General features: G+C 42.6%; 1 protein-coding gene across 4 annotated transcripts in view; it reads left to right on the top strand.

Annotated features, from left to right (window-relative positions):
• PLA2G4A (phospholipase A2 group IVA) overlaps positions 1-14589 on the top strand; it is a 93912-nt gene extending 79323 nt beyond the window's left edge. For all 4 annotated transcript variants that reach the window (XM_044439158.1, XM_044439155.1, XM_044439156.1 and 1 more), the window contains exons 15-18: positions 4628-4812; positions 6575-6770; positions 8139-8296; positions 14220-14589. In XM_044439158.1, coding sequence (XP_044295093.1) covers positions 4628-4812; positions 6575-6770; positions 8139-8296; positions 14220-14348 — 668 coding nt within the window. In that variant the 3' untranslated portion in view covers positions 14349-14589. The remainder of the gene's footprint in view (positions 1-4627; positions 4813-6574; positions 6771-8138; positions 8297-14219) is intronic.
• The last annotated feature ends 891 nt before the right edge of the window (positions 14590-15480 follow it).

The raw sequence follows: 15480 nt of genomic DNA, 5'->3' as shown, positions 1-15480 counted from the left end.
AGATCTAGTGATGCTAGATCTCTCTCTATTATGAGCCTTTCCATTGTTTTTCCTACAATGGACGTAAGGCTAACCAGTCTATAATTCCCCATGTCCTTTCTACTGCCCTTTTTGAAAATTGGGACCACTGATGCCACCCTCCAGTCCTCTGGAACTTCACCCGTTCTCCATGAGGTCTCAAAAATGGAGGCCAGCGGACGTGAGAGAATCTCTGCCAACTCTCTAAGTACTCTCGGGTGTAACCTGTCAGGGCCTGGTGACTTTGTAATGTCCAATACTCTGAGAAGCCCCTCAACTTCAAGGGGGGTGACTCTAATCTGTGCCCCTAAGTCCCCAGCCTCATCTAATCTCCTATGCGGATATCCCCCGTCCTGCTTTAGGGTGAACACAGAGGCAAAATAGTCATTTAGCATCTGTGCCTGTTCCCTCTTATCAGTCACTGGATCTCCTTCCTCCTTATTTAGTGGTCCCACCACTTGTCTCCCCTTCCTCTTCCTATTTACATACTGAAAGAAACCCTTTTTGTTGCTCTTGATATTCTTGGCAAGTCTCAGATCGTAATCAGCCTTAGCCTTGCAAAGAATCCTCCTGCAACAGCCCTCCCCCTCTCGTCGCCTCTCGGACCCTCTGTGTGAAAAACCCTCCCTCTATAGCCTCTAGGAAGCTACATGACCTGGCTGTCACCGCCGAGTGAGTCTCCAAAGTAATGTCCAGGAGACTGAAATCTCCCATAATTACTGTGTCCCTTTCCCAAGATATCCTTAGATATCTGTCTGTCATGTTGGGAGTTGTAGGCCAAAACATCTGGAAGGAAAGCATTTTCCATTGCGCTTTAAAGAAATGCTTGAGCAGAAAGCAAGCAGTGAACAACGAAGAAATAATTATCTCATAGTCTTGGCTTCTTTATCTCAGTACATTGGAATGAAAGTAAAGAATCTTTGTTGGCAATTGTCTTGTACACAGTTAAGCAGTGTGCCATGACAAGAAACAGCTGGTTATGAGAAAAAAGGCAATCTGGGTGATTTCAACCAAACATCTCATCTCACATATACAATTCATAATTACAAAACAGAAAACAATTGTTTATTTCTTCATTGATTTTACCTTTCCATTAAAATGTCCCATTTTATCAGACCAGCATAGCAAGCTCTAACTATGCAATCAGGTGTTTCACAGAAGGAACTTGAAATCACAAAACATGCGAAGATGGAGATGGTTCTATTTTAATTTGGAACCAAATAAACTGACTTAAATTTAGTTTGCATAAGAATAGTCCTACTTAGCTCAAATGAGCTATGTTAGCTGGTCTTCTGAGACACCATATGTGGTTCTTTAAGTGTCTGTAAAACATTTCTAGATTTCTCAGTGAAGATTTAAAATGTAGTGGATCCAAGTTTTCACAAACTATGGACTCAGATTTCTTGTATGCCACTTTACGGCTTAGTTTCTGGTTTATATTAAGCCAACAGTATCTGGCTTGTTTATAAACCAGATACTGGCTTATAATCCTGGCATGAAGGGAGGAGTTAGAAAGAAGCACTTAGCCCCAGAGTTTGTTCCTGACTTTTTAAATAATAGTACGAGACGCCTAGAATTTTTGTCCAAACAAGGCCATTGGGCAACTGCTCCCTTAAGGAAAAGCTTGGTTATCATAGCACAACTAAGAATACTGCTTAGCAGGTTGTTCTGAATAGAAGAGACTTAACGTTACTTCAAAGTGTATCTCTTAAACTAGGACTGTGTTGTGCCATCTCTTGCATTGTCCTAAGTAGGCCACATTGGTGCTTCCTAAACTTGATACTCCTCCTCTCTCTTTGCTACTGTCTCTTCTTCTTCTTTTTTAAAGACAAAATCATTTAAAATGGTTGCTTAAAGCTGTAATCAAAAGTAACATTTGATAGTGCTGTTAATTACTTAATTGATTAATTTCTATACTGCCCAACAGCCAAAGCACAACTGATAGGTTGTTGTTGTTGTTAGCCGCGAAGTCATGTCCAACCCATCATGACCCCATGGACAACACTCCTCCAGGCCTTCCTGTCCTCCACCATCCCCCAGAGTCCACTCAAGCTCACACCCATTGCCCAAGGGACCCCATCCAGCCACCTCTTCCTCTGCTGCCCCCTTCTTCTTTTGCCATCAATAGTTCCCAGCATTAGGCTCTTCTCCAGGGAGTCCTTCCTTCTCATTAGGTAGCCAAAGTATTTGAGTTTCATCTTCAAACTGATAGGTAGTTGACTTCTATTTAATGTATTTTGCTGCTTACTCTAAACTAAATGAAATATTATTTTTCTTACTCTAAGCAAAATAAAAATGACAGTGGAACCTATGACCTAGAGAGGTTGTGGGCTCTCCTACATTAGAGGCATTCGAGAGGCAAGTGGGCAGCCATCTGAGAGGGATGGTTTGACTTAGAGTCCTGCATTGAGTGGAAGGTTGCACTAGATTGCCTTCTTGGCCCCTTCCACCTCCACTGTTCTATGGGATAAGTTATGAGTGGATAGTTGTGGCCTCTGAGCAATAAATAGTTTCCCGCACAGGCACTATTACAGTAAATTTTCAGAAGAGCAAAGAATAAATAAGTGAAAGACGAGACCAGACCAATCCGTTGCCATCTAAGAAGCTACATTTGGCCTTTTTAGATCTCTGTAGCAGTTTGCTAATAAAGCTGCAAACTACTCCAGAGCTGCCAAGCAGTTAGTTTAGCTTCCCAAAGGCAATGTTGACACTAACAGTTTATGCACAAGCAACTTGTCATGATTTAGTGGGTCAGTCACTGAATGTGTAGATTTCAAATTCCCAGCTTTCTATTAATTGACCAGATGATTTGTTGTGGAACTGTGATCTGGGGCTTTGTTACACTCAGAAAAACCCTGACTTGGTAAAACAGTTTCCAAGCAGGTTGAATAGCACCGTGAAATGCTAACGTGTCTTGAGGTTGCAATAGGGAGCAGAACCCCTACAATCCACATGGAGCCCATTAATTTTTACGTTGGACTGTAGCCTGATTTTTTACCATAGGTCGTATGGAAATCTGAATAAACAATTCATTGTAGATGTTTTAAATGTTGCAAACACATGATTCTTCGACTCTGCTATTCATAAATGAAGGCACCATTTAATCGACCAAATATTGCAGACTGCTTTACCTGTAGTACTCTAAGCAGCTGGTAGCATATACAACATGATTTTTCACTTCCTGGAAAGCTGAACCCAGAGCTGGAGAAAAATTGAAAGTGTGAGATGAACTGAATTACAGATAAGAAAAAAGAAAAATTGAAATTCAGTTTTGCCCATCCCTGGTGCTTGTCCTTTTTCATCCCCTTAGTTACTTCTCCTTTTATGGAAAGTTGGGTTGGGATGAACCTGTTTGGAATTTGTCACTCCAGATTCTGTGGACTTCCTCTTGTGCTCAGCCTGGTCCTGCAAAGCAAGTTGAGACAAGAGGAAGTCCACAAATGCTCATAAACCCCCATTGTGCAACCAACAGCCTTCCCCATCAGAAGTGGCTGCAGGATTTGAAAGAGGGCAGCTTGAGACAATGTGCCATCCACCATTCCTGGTGACCGAACTTCATCATTGGATGCTGCCAACAGTGGCATGAAGAATAGCATTGCTATTTGCAGGAAGGTGGGGCTCCATTCCTGGTGAGCACCCCACAAATGGTGGATGCACTCTCCAGGAACTCAGTTCCTGAGCTGCTGCAAAATTATCACAATCCAGGAAGCTGAAACCAGGAAATCCGATGGATTTTCCACACACAACGGATTCCTCACACAGTCATAACGAAAAGAACCATTGGCTGCCACATCCACCACCAAACTATGTTTCGGTTTTGATTTTGCAAAATCTGTCAGCCCAAGCTGCAAACTACCCAGGTCCTTATTTGTGGTCTCTGTTTGAAGGGGTGGTGCAAATGAAATGTTGCCGGTTTGGGTTTATTTATTTATTTTATTTATTTTATTTATTTATTAAAACATTTTTATGCCGCCCCATTCGCCGAAGCAAGATGCGGTTTCTACCAGGACTTTCCTGAACCACTTGCTTCCAGCTTGGCCTTTACAATCCTCAAGTGGCAAACTCATTCTTTTCATAAGGCGGGAGGAGACGGATTGATGTGGGAGTGCTTTTCTTAGTGGTGACCGAAGATCATTGCTAAGAACTGTTCAAAACCTGTGAGCGTTGCCTTCCATGAGGGTGCTAGAGGGACTTTGCTTCCTCCCATGCATGTTCCTTCTGGAACTTCAGATGGATGTTACCATGCCTGGACTTGTCCACTGCAGCTTGAATTTAAAGCAGCAGTGGGGGTGTGAAAGTACTTTATTAAAGCCATGTACTGTTGCAGAGCATCAAAGAAGAGGGAATAAGTGGAGCCAAATGTGGTTTATTTATTGTAAAATTTTTATTTGTGTTATCTGTGAACCAACCTGTTAAGCACCACATGGAGCTCAGCATTACCAACATGCACAGACTTTTTACAATATTTGCTTAACATTAGAAGGCAGCTTACATGAATATTCCGTTTGTGAAATTGGATTCTCACTGATTTTTATTATTTTGTACTGAGACACAGAAATCTGTTTTGAAAGCATTTATTAACTGGCATAATATGTCTCGATGTTACTAGATCCTGATGAGTTTGAAAGGATATATGAGCCTTTGGATGTACAGAGCAAAAAGATTCATGTTGTAGACAGTGGACTTACCTTTAATCTTCCATATCCACTTATCTTAAGACCACAACGAGGAGTTGACCTTATAATCTCATTTGATTTTTCTGCACGTCCCAGTGACTCTAGTCCACCTTTTAAGGTGAGTAATCCAGGTTGATGGAATTCATGGCTCTGAATTCAATACACCTACATAATTTTAGGTTTCTAGAAATGATATCTTTAATGCTTTAGAGGGTACATAAATAAACAAAATGTGTGATGTGATTTTAAAAAAAGATAGATGGGAATGATTTGTCTTTCCTGGACATTGCTGTATTAATTGAAACATGTATTTCATCTACAAAAAATAGTCCTTGATAGCTTTGCTTATGCACATGTGTCTACACTATAGAAAAATTCTGTAGATATACTTATTATTCATGTTATGCATCACTCACAATCTTGGCAGTGAGATGAACATCTCATTTGTTTGTATATGAAAGTGTATTCTCACCTTCTTAGTTTGCTGGATCAAGAAAGTGTATTCTAGCTCTCCATTATGGCTTGCCTTTATTTTAAGGGTTCTTTTTAAAATGATAATGAATTTTAATGGACATAAACTATAAGTCCAGTGCAAACATACTTGGTCCTGATCTCCTACTTACTGTTAGGAGAACAGGTAGGCCTCATGAGGTCCTAGCCTTTCCTCCCTTCTTTCCATTTCCATGTCTCTATGGTGCAAAGTCATGTCTACACCAGTTGTCATTGTCAACCATAGTTAGCTGAAACCCTTGTATACAGCTGCAGTTAGAAGCAAACTGCAGCTACTGTTAATCTGGTTTGAGCTGACTGTTCTGTTTCTTCTTTCCCTGTAATGTTGGACTCTTTCCAAGCCATCTGGCATGCTTGCTTGCACTCCATATGCGTCTGAATTTGTGCAGAATAGTGGGCATATAGTATACTGTATACTTTGAAGGTAGTGTTTGATGCAAAGATGGCATGGCACCTCTTAAGAGGAGGGTCTTTGCAAAGGGCAGATGTTACCTTACCTTTCATTGGGAAACCAGTTCTTAGTTGGCATAGTTGATGTCCTTTGTGTACAGTCCACTTATTGCTAAACCTCATTTCCCACCCTGCCCTGCATAGGAGGTTTTAGCCCCATAAGTAGCAATTTTGGGGCTGAGAGAACTTCAAGTCTTTCATCCTACATGTAGTCACCTGCAATTCACTGTTTAATTCCATGTTGAGTAATCTCAGACCATCAGGGAACATAGACAGAAGGTGATGTTTTCCCAACACTTAATAAATGTAATTGGCTGGGTAGTGGTGTAATTAAAGGAAAACGACAAGCCTGTTGGAGTATGAGCAGTGCTTTGTACATGGGATACATGAGCAATCCTTACTAATCAGGATTCACTCTCAGAATTTAGCTTTTTTAGACTAAATCCTTTCCGCATAAATCAGCAAAACAGAGGGGTGTCTCTCTTACGTCTGAAGCACTGTTTGCTCTTCTGAGCCTTTTCCAGACATCCTGAAACTTCATGAGCGACTTGTCACTGGTCTGTTCCCTCTTCGACACTTGGGTTTACCCAAGTTCACATGCTTACCCAGTTGAGAAGCTGGGATGGATGTAGCTGGTAGAGAAGCAGGGTTGGACTTCATGCAATGAGAGATGTGGGCATTCCACATAGAGTCACACATGGATGCTCCATTTTTGCTACCCGAGGTGTCACCATGTAAGCATGTGAACTGGGCCTATTATCTTGCTACACACTTGTTTATGGTGTCTTGTCATCTGCTTTTGTCTCCAATGCACATACCCAAAATGCTAATTTCAGACGCAATGCCTGTAGTTTGCCCCATAGTTTCCTTTTCATAATGTCTGCTTACTGCGAAAATACAAAATTTTGCTTTCCTCCTAGGAAATTTTACTTGCGGAAAAATGGGCCAGGATGAACAAGCTTCCTTTCCCCAAAATAGACCCCCATGTGTTTGATCGTGAAGGCTTAAAGGAGTGCTATGTCTTCAAACCCAAGAATCCAGCTTCGGACGTTGATTGTCCAACCATTATCCACTTTGTTTTAGCTAATATCAACTTCAGAGATTACAAAGCCCCAGGTCAGTAGTGGTAAAAAGTACAAGGAAAAAATATTGTGTTACCTAAATATTAGGTACTTACAGTTACACTATTTTGCATGTGATATCAATGTAGGTCATTGTGTCCTACTGGAAATATGTCTGTCTCATTCCCTCAGATGGGGCAGAGAAATGGGATGACTCTTTTCTAGCTGCTACAATATTTAAAACTATAAAAAAACTCCTAACAGATAGATTTTTTTTTATTTTTTAAATGTATAAACTACACCTATAGCCCTAGTTGGACTCTGGACGGTGTACATTTCCACTATAACACCAACAATAAAATAGATACACTCCATAAAATAATGCAGTATAAACAAGGTATGATAGAATAAAATCAACAATTAAAATTCACAAGAAATACATATATATCAATCAATAAAAATCAATTATTAAAATATCTGGAAAATAGAACAGCCTTTGGTGGTGCTGAAATGCTAGTAATGAAAGCACCAAGCATACTTCTTTGGTGACCCCATTCCAGAGATGGGGTACAACCTCCAAAAAAGCCCTTCTATTTGCCACCCTCCTCACCTCTTTGAGGGATGGTTCTTTAAGAAGGACCTCTAAACCACATCTTATAGTTGGAACTCTCATACAAACAGTGATTCCTTATCACCTTTAAAATTTTTTGAGCCTGCCCCATCTTGAGGGCAGATAAGAAGAGCAAAAACATCTAGAAAAACAGTGCTAAACTTTGGTCAGATTAAAAAAACTATTTGCTTGCCCTTTCCTGACTTAACTGAGTCCAAAATTTCAAATAGTTAATCGGTGTTATTAATACACAGAGTTCTTTAAAGAGTGAAAAAAGCAAACTCACATAGTTTTCTGCTAAAAGCTTACGATATGTATGTGTGTGCATATAAAACAAGAAATTACTAACTAGTTACTATGATGTAGGCCATGGGTCCTCAAACTACAGCCCGCGGGACAGATCCGGGGGGGGGGGGAGGTGGTGGCTTGCTCATTTGGAGATGGTCTCCGAGCAAGCAACCGCCGCCTGCCTTCCATATGCACGTGCTTGCCGCTGCCTCGCAACACGTGCGGAGAGGTGGTTGCTGGCTTGCTGGGAGATGGTTTTGGACTCGCTGGGAGATCTCCAAATGATAGAGCCACCGCCGCACATGCCCGATGCCGCCTCGTGTGTGCCCAACGGCATCTCACCGGCCCATGCCCCCAGGCACCCCCACCTCACCGGCCCACAACGGTCATCGCAGCCTTTCAACCGGCCCCCTATTCAAAAAGTTTGAGGACCGCCGATGTAGGCAATCACTTGCTAGGATCTTGTGCCTCTCTCCTGAATTATTTGCTCTGTAAAATGCCTCCCCTTTTGTGGTATTCTTGTAGGCATTCCAAGAGAAACTGAGGAAGAGAAAGATTTTGCTGACTTTGATATTTTCGATGATCCCGACACACCATTCTCCACCTTCAACTTCCAGTATTCAAACGATGCTTTCAAGAGACTGCATGATTTGATGGAATTCAATACCCTCAACAACTTGGATGTATGTATGATGTACTGCGTGCCTTGATTCAAAGGACCTAGAGGGCCAATCCTGTGGTCCCCTGGTGTTGTCCAGGAAGGCATAGGATAAGTTGGAGTCCAAGCTCATCTTCCAAAATGCCTTTTTTTGTTGGAGCTGATACTCTGGTTTTGGAGGGGTTCTGCTTTGCCCTTGCCTTGTGCCAGCTGGACACAAAAGACAGAAGACCACTTTTAGGACTGGTGCGAGGGGGAATTTTCCTTGGGCTGGGTGGGGAGAGGTGAGTTACTACCTTCCCTGGGGCATCCTGGGGGTATCTTAGCTTCTCATAAGAATGGGGAAAACTTTCAGATGGCCAAATTATCTAAATGTTCCAGTCCTCACCTGGCCACAGAGCTCACTGGGTGACTTTGCACCTGTCATGATGCTCAGCCTAACCCACCTCACAGGGTTCTTGTTGTAAGGATCAGATTCAGAGGAGGAGGGGAATTACGTAAGCTGCCTTGAGTTCATCGAGAAGGAAAAAGAGATGGGATAGAAGTACAATAAATAAAGTAAATAAGTAAGAAAGAACTAGGGTTGACCACTGCAGATGCACTGCTCTGAATGGAAAGAGGTTGTTTGGTGTTAACAAGAGAACAAAAGCAACCTGCATGTACATTCATGCTGTACTTGGAAAGTGCCTTTTGTGTAAACTATGAGCTGCTTGGAAAGGTAGATCAGTCAGCATCAGACATTTCTATCTTTAAGTAATTGTGTGTCCTCTCATGGGGAAAAACAGAGGCAAAGAGCTCTGGATTGAGTATCTTGCCCGCTTTGCCACTGCTTGTCAACTGCAGGAATCTGAGAATATAAACAAATACATGGATGGGCACGATCATTTTTCTTCCTTGCCTCTGAGTAATTTCTGGGATAAACAAGATATGGAAATGCAAGTTTGTTTGTATGTTGAATAGAAAAGGCAGCTTAGCAGAAAGCCATTTGAAATGAGGCACTTTTCCTCTCCTGCCAAATGAAGCTGTCTTTGCCCTTGGTTGAGTTTTAATGTTTTTTGTATGACTTGCACCATCCAAGTCTGTCTTTACCTCCCATTTAACCAGAATAAAACAACAGAATTTAGAGGAGTGGTTTCCAAAAGCAGATGTTTGCCCATGGGGGACCTTTCTGTGTTTTAAAATGAGGGACCTGGTTTGGACAACACCTCACCCTTGCTTGTTTTCACAGGTTAATTTTTGTGTTGTATGAACAGGGGCTGCTTCACCAAGGATGACTTGTTTTTTCAAGCAAGCTACTCTGGGTTGCCTATGGACTGTTTTTGGGTTGTTGTTACCCCTGGTGGGTTGTTGTCCAAACCTAGATGGCAAGAAGCACCGTGGATGAGCCTGAAGCGTCAGTGAGTTCCTTGGATAGAGCAGCAAAAGTCCATGGCTTTTGCTGGTGGCATCTTTGACAAATGACACTTGGGGGCTGCTGTCAGAAGCATTCTTCTGCCCACAGTAGCATGGAACAGCCCTCTTTGTCAGTGGCATGAGGGTGGACCTTTCAAAAGGCCAGCAAGGGTGGCCAGGGTCTGATCCTCCTTGGCAAGGAGGTGAGGACCCACTCAGCAAGGAAGAGTTGAAATCCTTGCTGGCTGCTGGATCTCAACTCAAGTCTACTCTTGAGCCAGTGCAAGGATGGCAGAGGGGTAGGAGCCAGTAATCTGTTCTGCAGTGCTGTCCCTGGAGGAAGGTGGTGACATGAAGCAAATTCTGATGATTTCTGATGCATGAATGCTGCTTCACAGTGCCATGAGTTTGGCTTACAGCTTCAGCTGAGTCAGTATGTAGGAAGATACCCACAATAAGGGTTGAAAACTGACCTGGTGGTGCTACAGGGACTCTCTTCCTTCTCATGGCACCTGATGGGATACTGCCTGGAAGCAGGAGGAGGAAGGAGAAAGGAAAGTATCCTCTAGGGCTGCTAATCATCATCTGGGCTCATGATTGGTAGACCACTAAGCCATCGACCCCCATGGGGCATATGGCCAGGCTGGGTGGTCATGCTGTGTGAACTCAGTTCCAGCATCTTGCAAGACAGCTCCTCACTTAAAACCCTGGAATAGGGTAGAGGAAAATCTTGCTCATTACAAACCCCAGATGCTAAGCATCTTCCCTGACTCCACATGTTGTTAGTTAATATCTTCCTGTTCTACAGGCTGTTGGCTGTGTGTATTTACAGTATTCTTTTCATTTTGTGCCTGCGTCTGTTTGACTTCCTTAAGTGGATTAGATGCTTTTCACTTCACGACCTTTTGGCTAAGCTGTAGTGTACTTTTAAATAGATTCAGATTTTCAAGTCCTTCTTTTCTAGCTCTCTACTCCTACTGTTGTTCCATAACTGCATTTTTATCACTGGAAATAGTGGTGGCCACCAAATTGGAAGGGGATTGGACAAAATCCTGGAGGAGAAGGCTATCTGTTGGCTACTAGCCATGTTGGCAGTGTGCTTCCTCCATTACCAGAGGTGGCATGGCTGCATACACCAGCTGCTGAGGAGCTTGGGCAGGTGGAGTCCTTGCACCCATCCTTCTTGAGGGATCATGAGGACAGGTGGTTTGCCATTGTGTGGGCTGAGTGTTGAACTAGGTGGACCTTTGGTCTGGGGACCTTTGGACCAGCGTAGCATCTCTTACATTCTTAAGCATTAGGCTACCAATATATGCTGGTTGACCTGTCTTGAATAAAAGAATGAGTTTGCTCAAAGCAGTTAAGTATGGATGTGTTTCAGATAAGGGAAAAGAGAGAACAACTGTTTCAGTGCACTCAAAGAATATTGCCTCTTCAGAGTTCCATTGAGCATTTGGTCTTCTCACGTGATGGGAATCAAGTGTGATGAAGTGTAATGCACATCCTTGCCTTGCACCAGTGTCCTCCACCACTTTTGTTCTGAGCAGGGTTTTACTGTTCGAGTTGAAGCTGCTATGCAGTTGAGGGTCTGAGAAAGCAAGGTTCTGAGTGCCATGGACGGATGTGATTAGGCCACCCTGTTAGAACTTTCCTGATCACTGTGCATGGGTATGAAAGCCAGTGTGGTGTAGTGGTTAAGAGCATGGGACTGGGACTCAGATGATCCGGGTTCTAGTCCTCACTCCACCATGGAGCCAACTGGGTGACTTTGGGCCAGTCACAGACTCTCAGCCCAACCTACCTCACAGGGTTGTTGTTGTGGGGATAAGATGGAGGAGGAGAATGATGCAAGCTGCCTTGAGCCCTTTGTAGATAAAAGGCAGGATATAAATCAAATGAATGAATGAATGAATGAATGAATGATGAATGAATGAAAGCTGAACGGGGAAGAAAGCTGACAGGAAGAAACTTGGTAGATTCAAAACTTGGCGCTGGAGGAGAGCTTTGGGAATACAGAAGAACAGAAAGACAGACAAGTGGGTTCTGGATCAAATCAAGCCAGAACTTTCCCTGGAAGGCAAAATGATAAAACTGAGGCTGTCATACTTTCAGCACATCACAAGAAGACAACACTCCTTGGAGAAGTGAATCATGCTAGGGAAAGTCGAAGGCAAAAGAAGACGTGGGAGATCACACAGGAGTTAGATAAGCTCCATCAAGGAAGCCACAGTCTTGAGTTTATAAGAGCTGGGCAGGGTTATCAAGGCCAGGACCTTTGGAGGGCATGTAACAACCGAATTTCCCCCTCAACACAGGAAGACCTGCGGCTGAGTGGGTGGGACTGGGAACACCCGCATCTGGGTTTGTGTGCGTAGTTCTTTCATGCCCACTTTTAGCCCTCATGTGTTCATGATGAATACTTGCATGGGGTATATGAATTATATTTGTAGTATAGCGTCAAAAGGACTTGAGTCAGTGTATAAACATCTTGAATAAGGCTGTGGTTCTGAACTTTCATATTGCCAAGATTAGAGCTGGAATTCAGAAGAGTGTTTTTGCAAGCACTGTAATGTATTTTTTTCCATTACTCAAATGATGCTTGGAAGGTGATCAAAAGCTGCCATCTACTGGCTAAACTTCATTCTCCATTTGGAATTAATTTCCTGTATATACAAAGCAAAAACAATTATGTAAGCAAGCAATTATGTTGGTTGCATAAAACAGTTGGCTTCAAGGCATTAATGGAAATGTTTTGTAAGCCATTTTAATATCCTGTATTTGAGCCACTGCTTGCATTTTCCCATCAAGTGCAATTCCCCTTACCCAGTTGGGTTTGTTCTAGCTGGTTGGAGAATCTTACTCTGAGAAACCAGACTTCCGTGAGCCCCATTAAAGGAAGCTACTGGTTTAGTGGAATTTTCCATATCCTTCCTTAAAAGAAATGCAACCCAAATAAGATGGTGTCCTTCAAAAGGAATTTCTCGCTAGACCTCTTTGCCATCTATTTCTTCTCATAAAACTTGCTTTTATGATGTATTAAAAAAGAAAAAGAGGTCTTAGTATCTGAGTGGGCTATAAATCTCTTCAAAGGCCCCTCTCATGTTCCTTGACAACATCCTATTAATTGGGCTACAAACTCCCATCTGCCTTCGTTGGTTGGAAACAGAGCCATGGGGGTGGAGGGTGGGTGGGGAAGAGTTAATGCTTTCCATAAATTCAGAACTCCAAATGGATGCAGAGGTATATTTGTTTATACAGTAAAATAAACATGTTTTGAGTAATTCCAGTCACTGAGCACCAAGAACCTCTTTAGGGCAGCTGAGCTACAGTTTGTTCAGGTTGTCAGAGCTGGTTACCAGAAAGATTAGTGGTGCTTTCTGTTAGGGTGGGAAACTGCACTGGGAGGTTTAAAACCCTCTCCTCCCCCTAAATATATAGGGAAACTCAGGAGGGAGAAAAAGGGGACATTTCCCTTTCCCGCTGTCTTGAAACTGTTCCCAAATAACACTGTAACAAAATGCTAAGGTATGCAGCCGGCCCAGAGGCTGAGTGCACTACAATCCAGGAAAGAAACATTGCAGGATGGTGAGAATGAAAGAAATTGGTGGGCTTTTACTTTCTTCTTTTCCTGCCTCCCCCACTCCTCCACACAAGGTCATTTCTCTCAACTGGCTGGGGTTACACTGCAGTTTTGCTAATTTTATGTAAACAGAAATGTCTTTCCTTTTCAGAGCACCCACATTCAGGTGCAATAGCGCAATCTGGGTGTGTGTGCTTCAGTGAAAAAGGATGCTGGACAGCCATCTGAGTGGAATGGTGTAACCTGGTGACCTGCAACAGGAGGGGATGGGACCTGAAGGCCTTCTTGGCCCCTCCCAACCCTACTAGTCCATGATTCTATTATGTCAACTTTATTTCAGAGGTGTGGGAAGTTAAATGCATGTCTGATTTCCAGATCACTGGATAACTGCTTTTCCCAACCTGTGTCCTTTAGATGCTTTGGACTTCAGTTCCCACCAGCCCTAGTTAGCCTAACCGGTGAGCATGGATGCTGGGAACTGTAGCCCAAAATGTCTGGAGGACACCAGATTGGGGAGGGCAAGTCTTGAAAATAAAGCCATCCCCTGGGAATACAAAAGCTGGCCATAGCCCTACTATTCTCATTTAGAAGAAGCTACCTTTATAAATTGCATTTGAATGGTTCCTTTTGGCATAACTGTTTCTGGTGTGCCAACTCATCTGTCAGCTCAAGAAAGGTAGACAGTTCCTGATGGTTACCTGATTTTCTTGATAGATTAGGAAGAAAAACATGGCAAAAATCTGGTAATAGCATCATCATCATTTCTGTACTGCCCAACAGCTGAAGCTGGATGGTTCATCTATCCAGCAGCTTCCAAGGAGTTTTCCCTACAGTGTGATACAAACTTAGAAAAATGCTCTTCACAAACAGTCAACGTGCAACCACTTTAAAATGTGGTGTCTACAGGAAGGGGGATCGGCCAGAAGTAACTCGCGGCTTGGACTGCCTTTGACACTCTTCACTTCTGTTTTTGCAGATAATCAAGGAAGCAATTGCAGACAGTATTGAGTACAGAAGGCAGAACCCATCACGGTGTTCTGTTTCCCTCAGCAGTGTTGAAGCAAGGAGATACTTCAACAAGACTCAGAACAACAGCCATGCCTAGAGACAACAAACTGCAACCTTTCTCAGAAGGGGGAGTAACTGGTTTGGCAAACAGTTATTTTGTAGGAATTGCTGCTTGGGAGTGACACATAACACAAAGAAGGACCATTGCAACCAGCTATTTGTCCTCTCTCCTTTTTACAAAAAAAAAAAAAAAAGGTTTTTTTAATAGTCTCTGTATCTGTTTTAAGCCTTCTGGAAAGTCAATGCTTACATGTGTTTCATAAACTGTTTATTTCTACAGCCTCATTTTTCATTCCATGTTTTTGTTTTTTAATGTTTGAGGAGTCCTCGTATATATTATTTAAAACTATTGACTTGTCTTATGGACATGATTATGCAATGGAGCATCTGTCAGGGTAATCTATGTCACTATACAAATATAACTGTCAGTGCTAACACAGAGTCATTCCATTGTTGGATGCTGGATTCATGGTGAAACGTTCTACCCAAATCAGCTTGTTAAAAGAAAAGGTTTATTTTTTTATCACTGTGAATGTCTCTCTTACTGAACATCCTGGGTTGGTTCATATGTAAATTGAATCCAATGGAGTCAACTGGACAAGATTTCAGTGGATGGATCTAATTCAAATGTCTATTGCTTTAACCTGGTTGGTAAAAGGGCCCAGATCTCTCTCTCTCTCTCTGAAAATTCTGTGAAGGGGTAGGTAGCATTAAGAGGGTTACTTTTCTTCTTCAGCTGTGGCACTATTTATTTTTCAGTGATAGTGTAACTGCGAATGAACCCTGAGAATGAAACCATTCTGCCCAAGGACATCACCCATTTAGCTACACATAATTCTCTAACACAGTTGACTTGTCTTATGACCAGTCTGCTGATCAAATTCACAAACGATACTAAAATGGGGGCAGTAGCAACAACTGAGAAGCAGATACTCCAGATCCAGAAGGATCTGGACAGACTATGGAAGTGGGCAGGGGACAACAGGATGGCATTCAGTGTGGATAAGTGCAAGATCTTGCACCTGAGGCATCAGAATGGGTATCATAAGTACAGGTTAGGGGACAAGTGGCTGGAGAGCAGCACTTGTGAAAGGGACCACTGGTTGACTGCAGGCTAAACATGAATCAGCAGTGTGACGTAGTGGTCAAAGAGAGCAAATGCTCCCTTG

The sequence above is a fragment of the Varanus komodoensis genome, unplaced genomic scaffold (assembly GCF_004798865.1).
Source record: "Varanus komodoensis strain SLA01 unplaced genomic scaffold, ASM479886v1 scaffold34_1, whole genome shotgun sequence".
NCBI classification, from domain to species: domain Eukaryota; kingdom Metazoa; phylum Chordata; class Lepidosauria; order Squamata; family Varanidae; genus Varanus; species Varanus komodoensis.
This window is presented reverse-complemented; position numbering and strand designations above follow the sequence as displayed.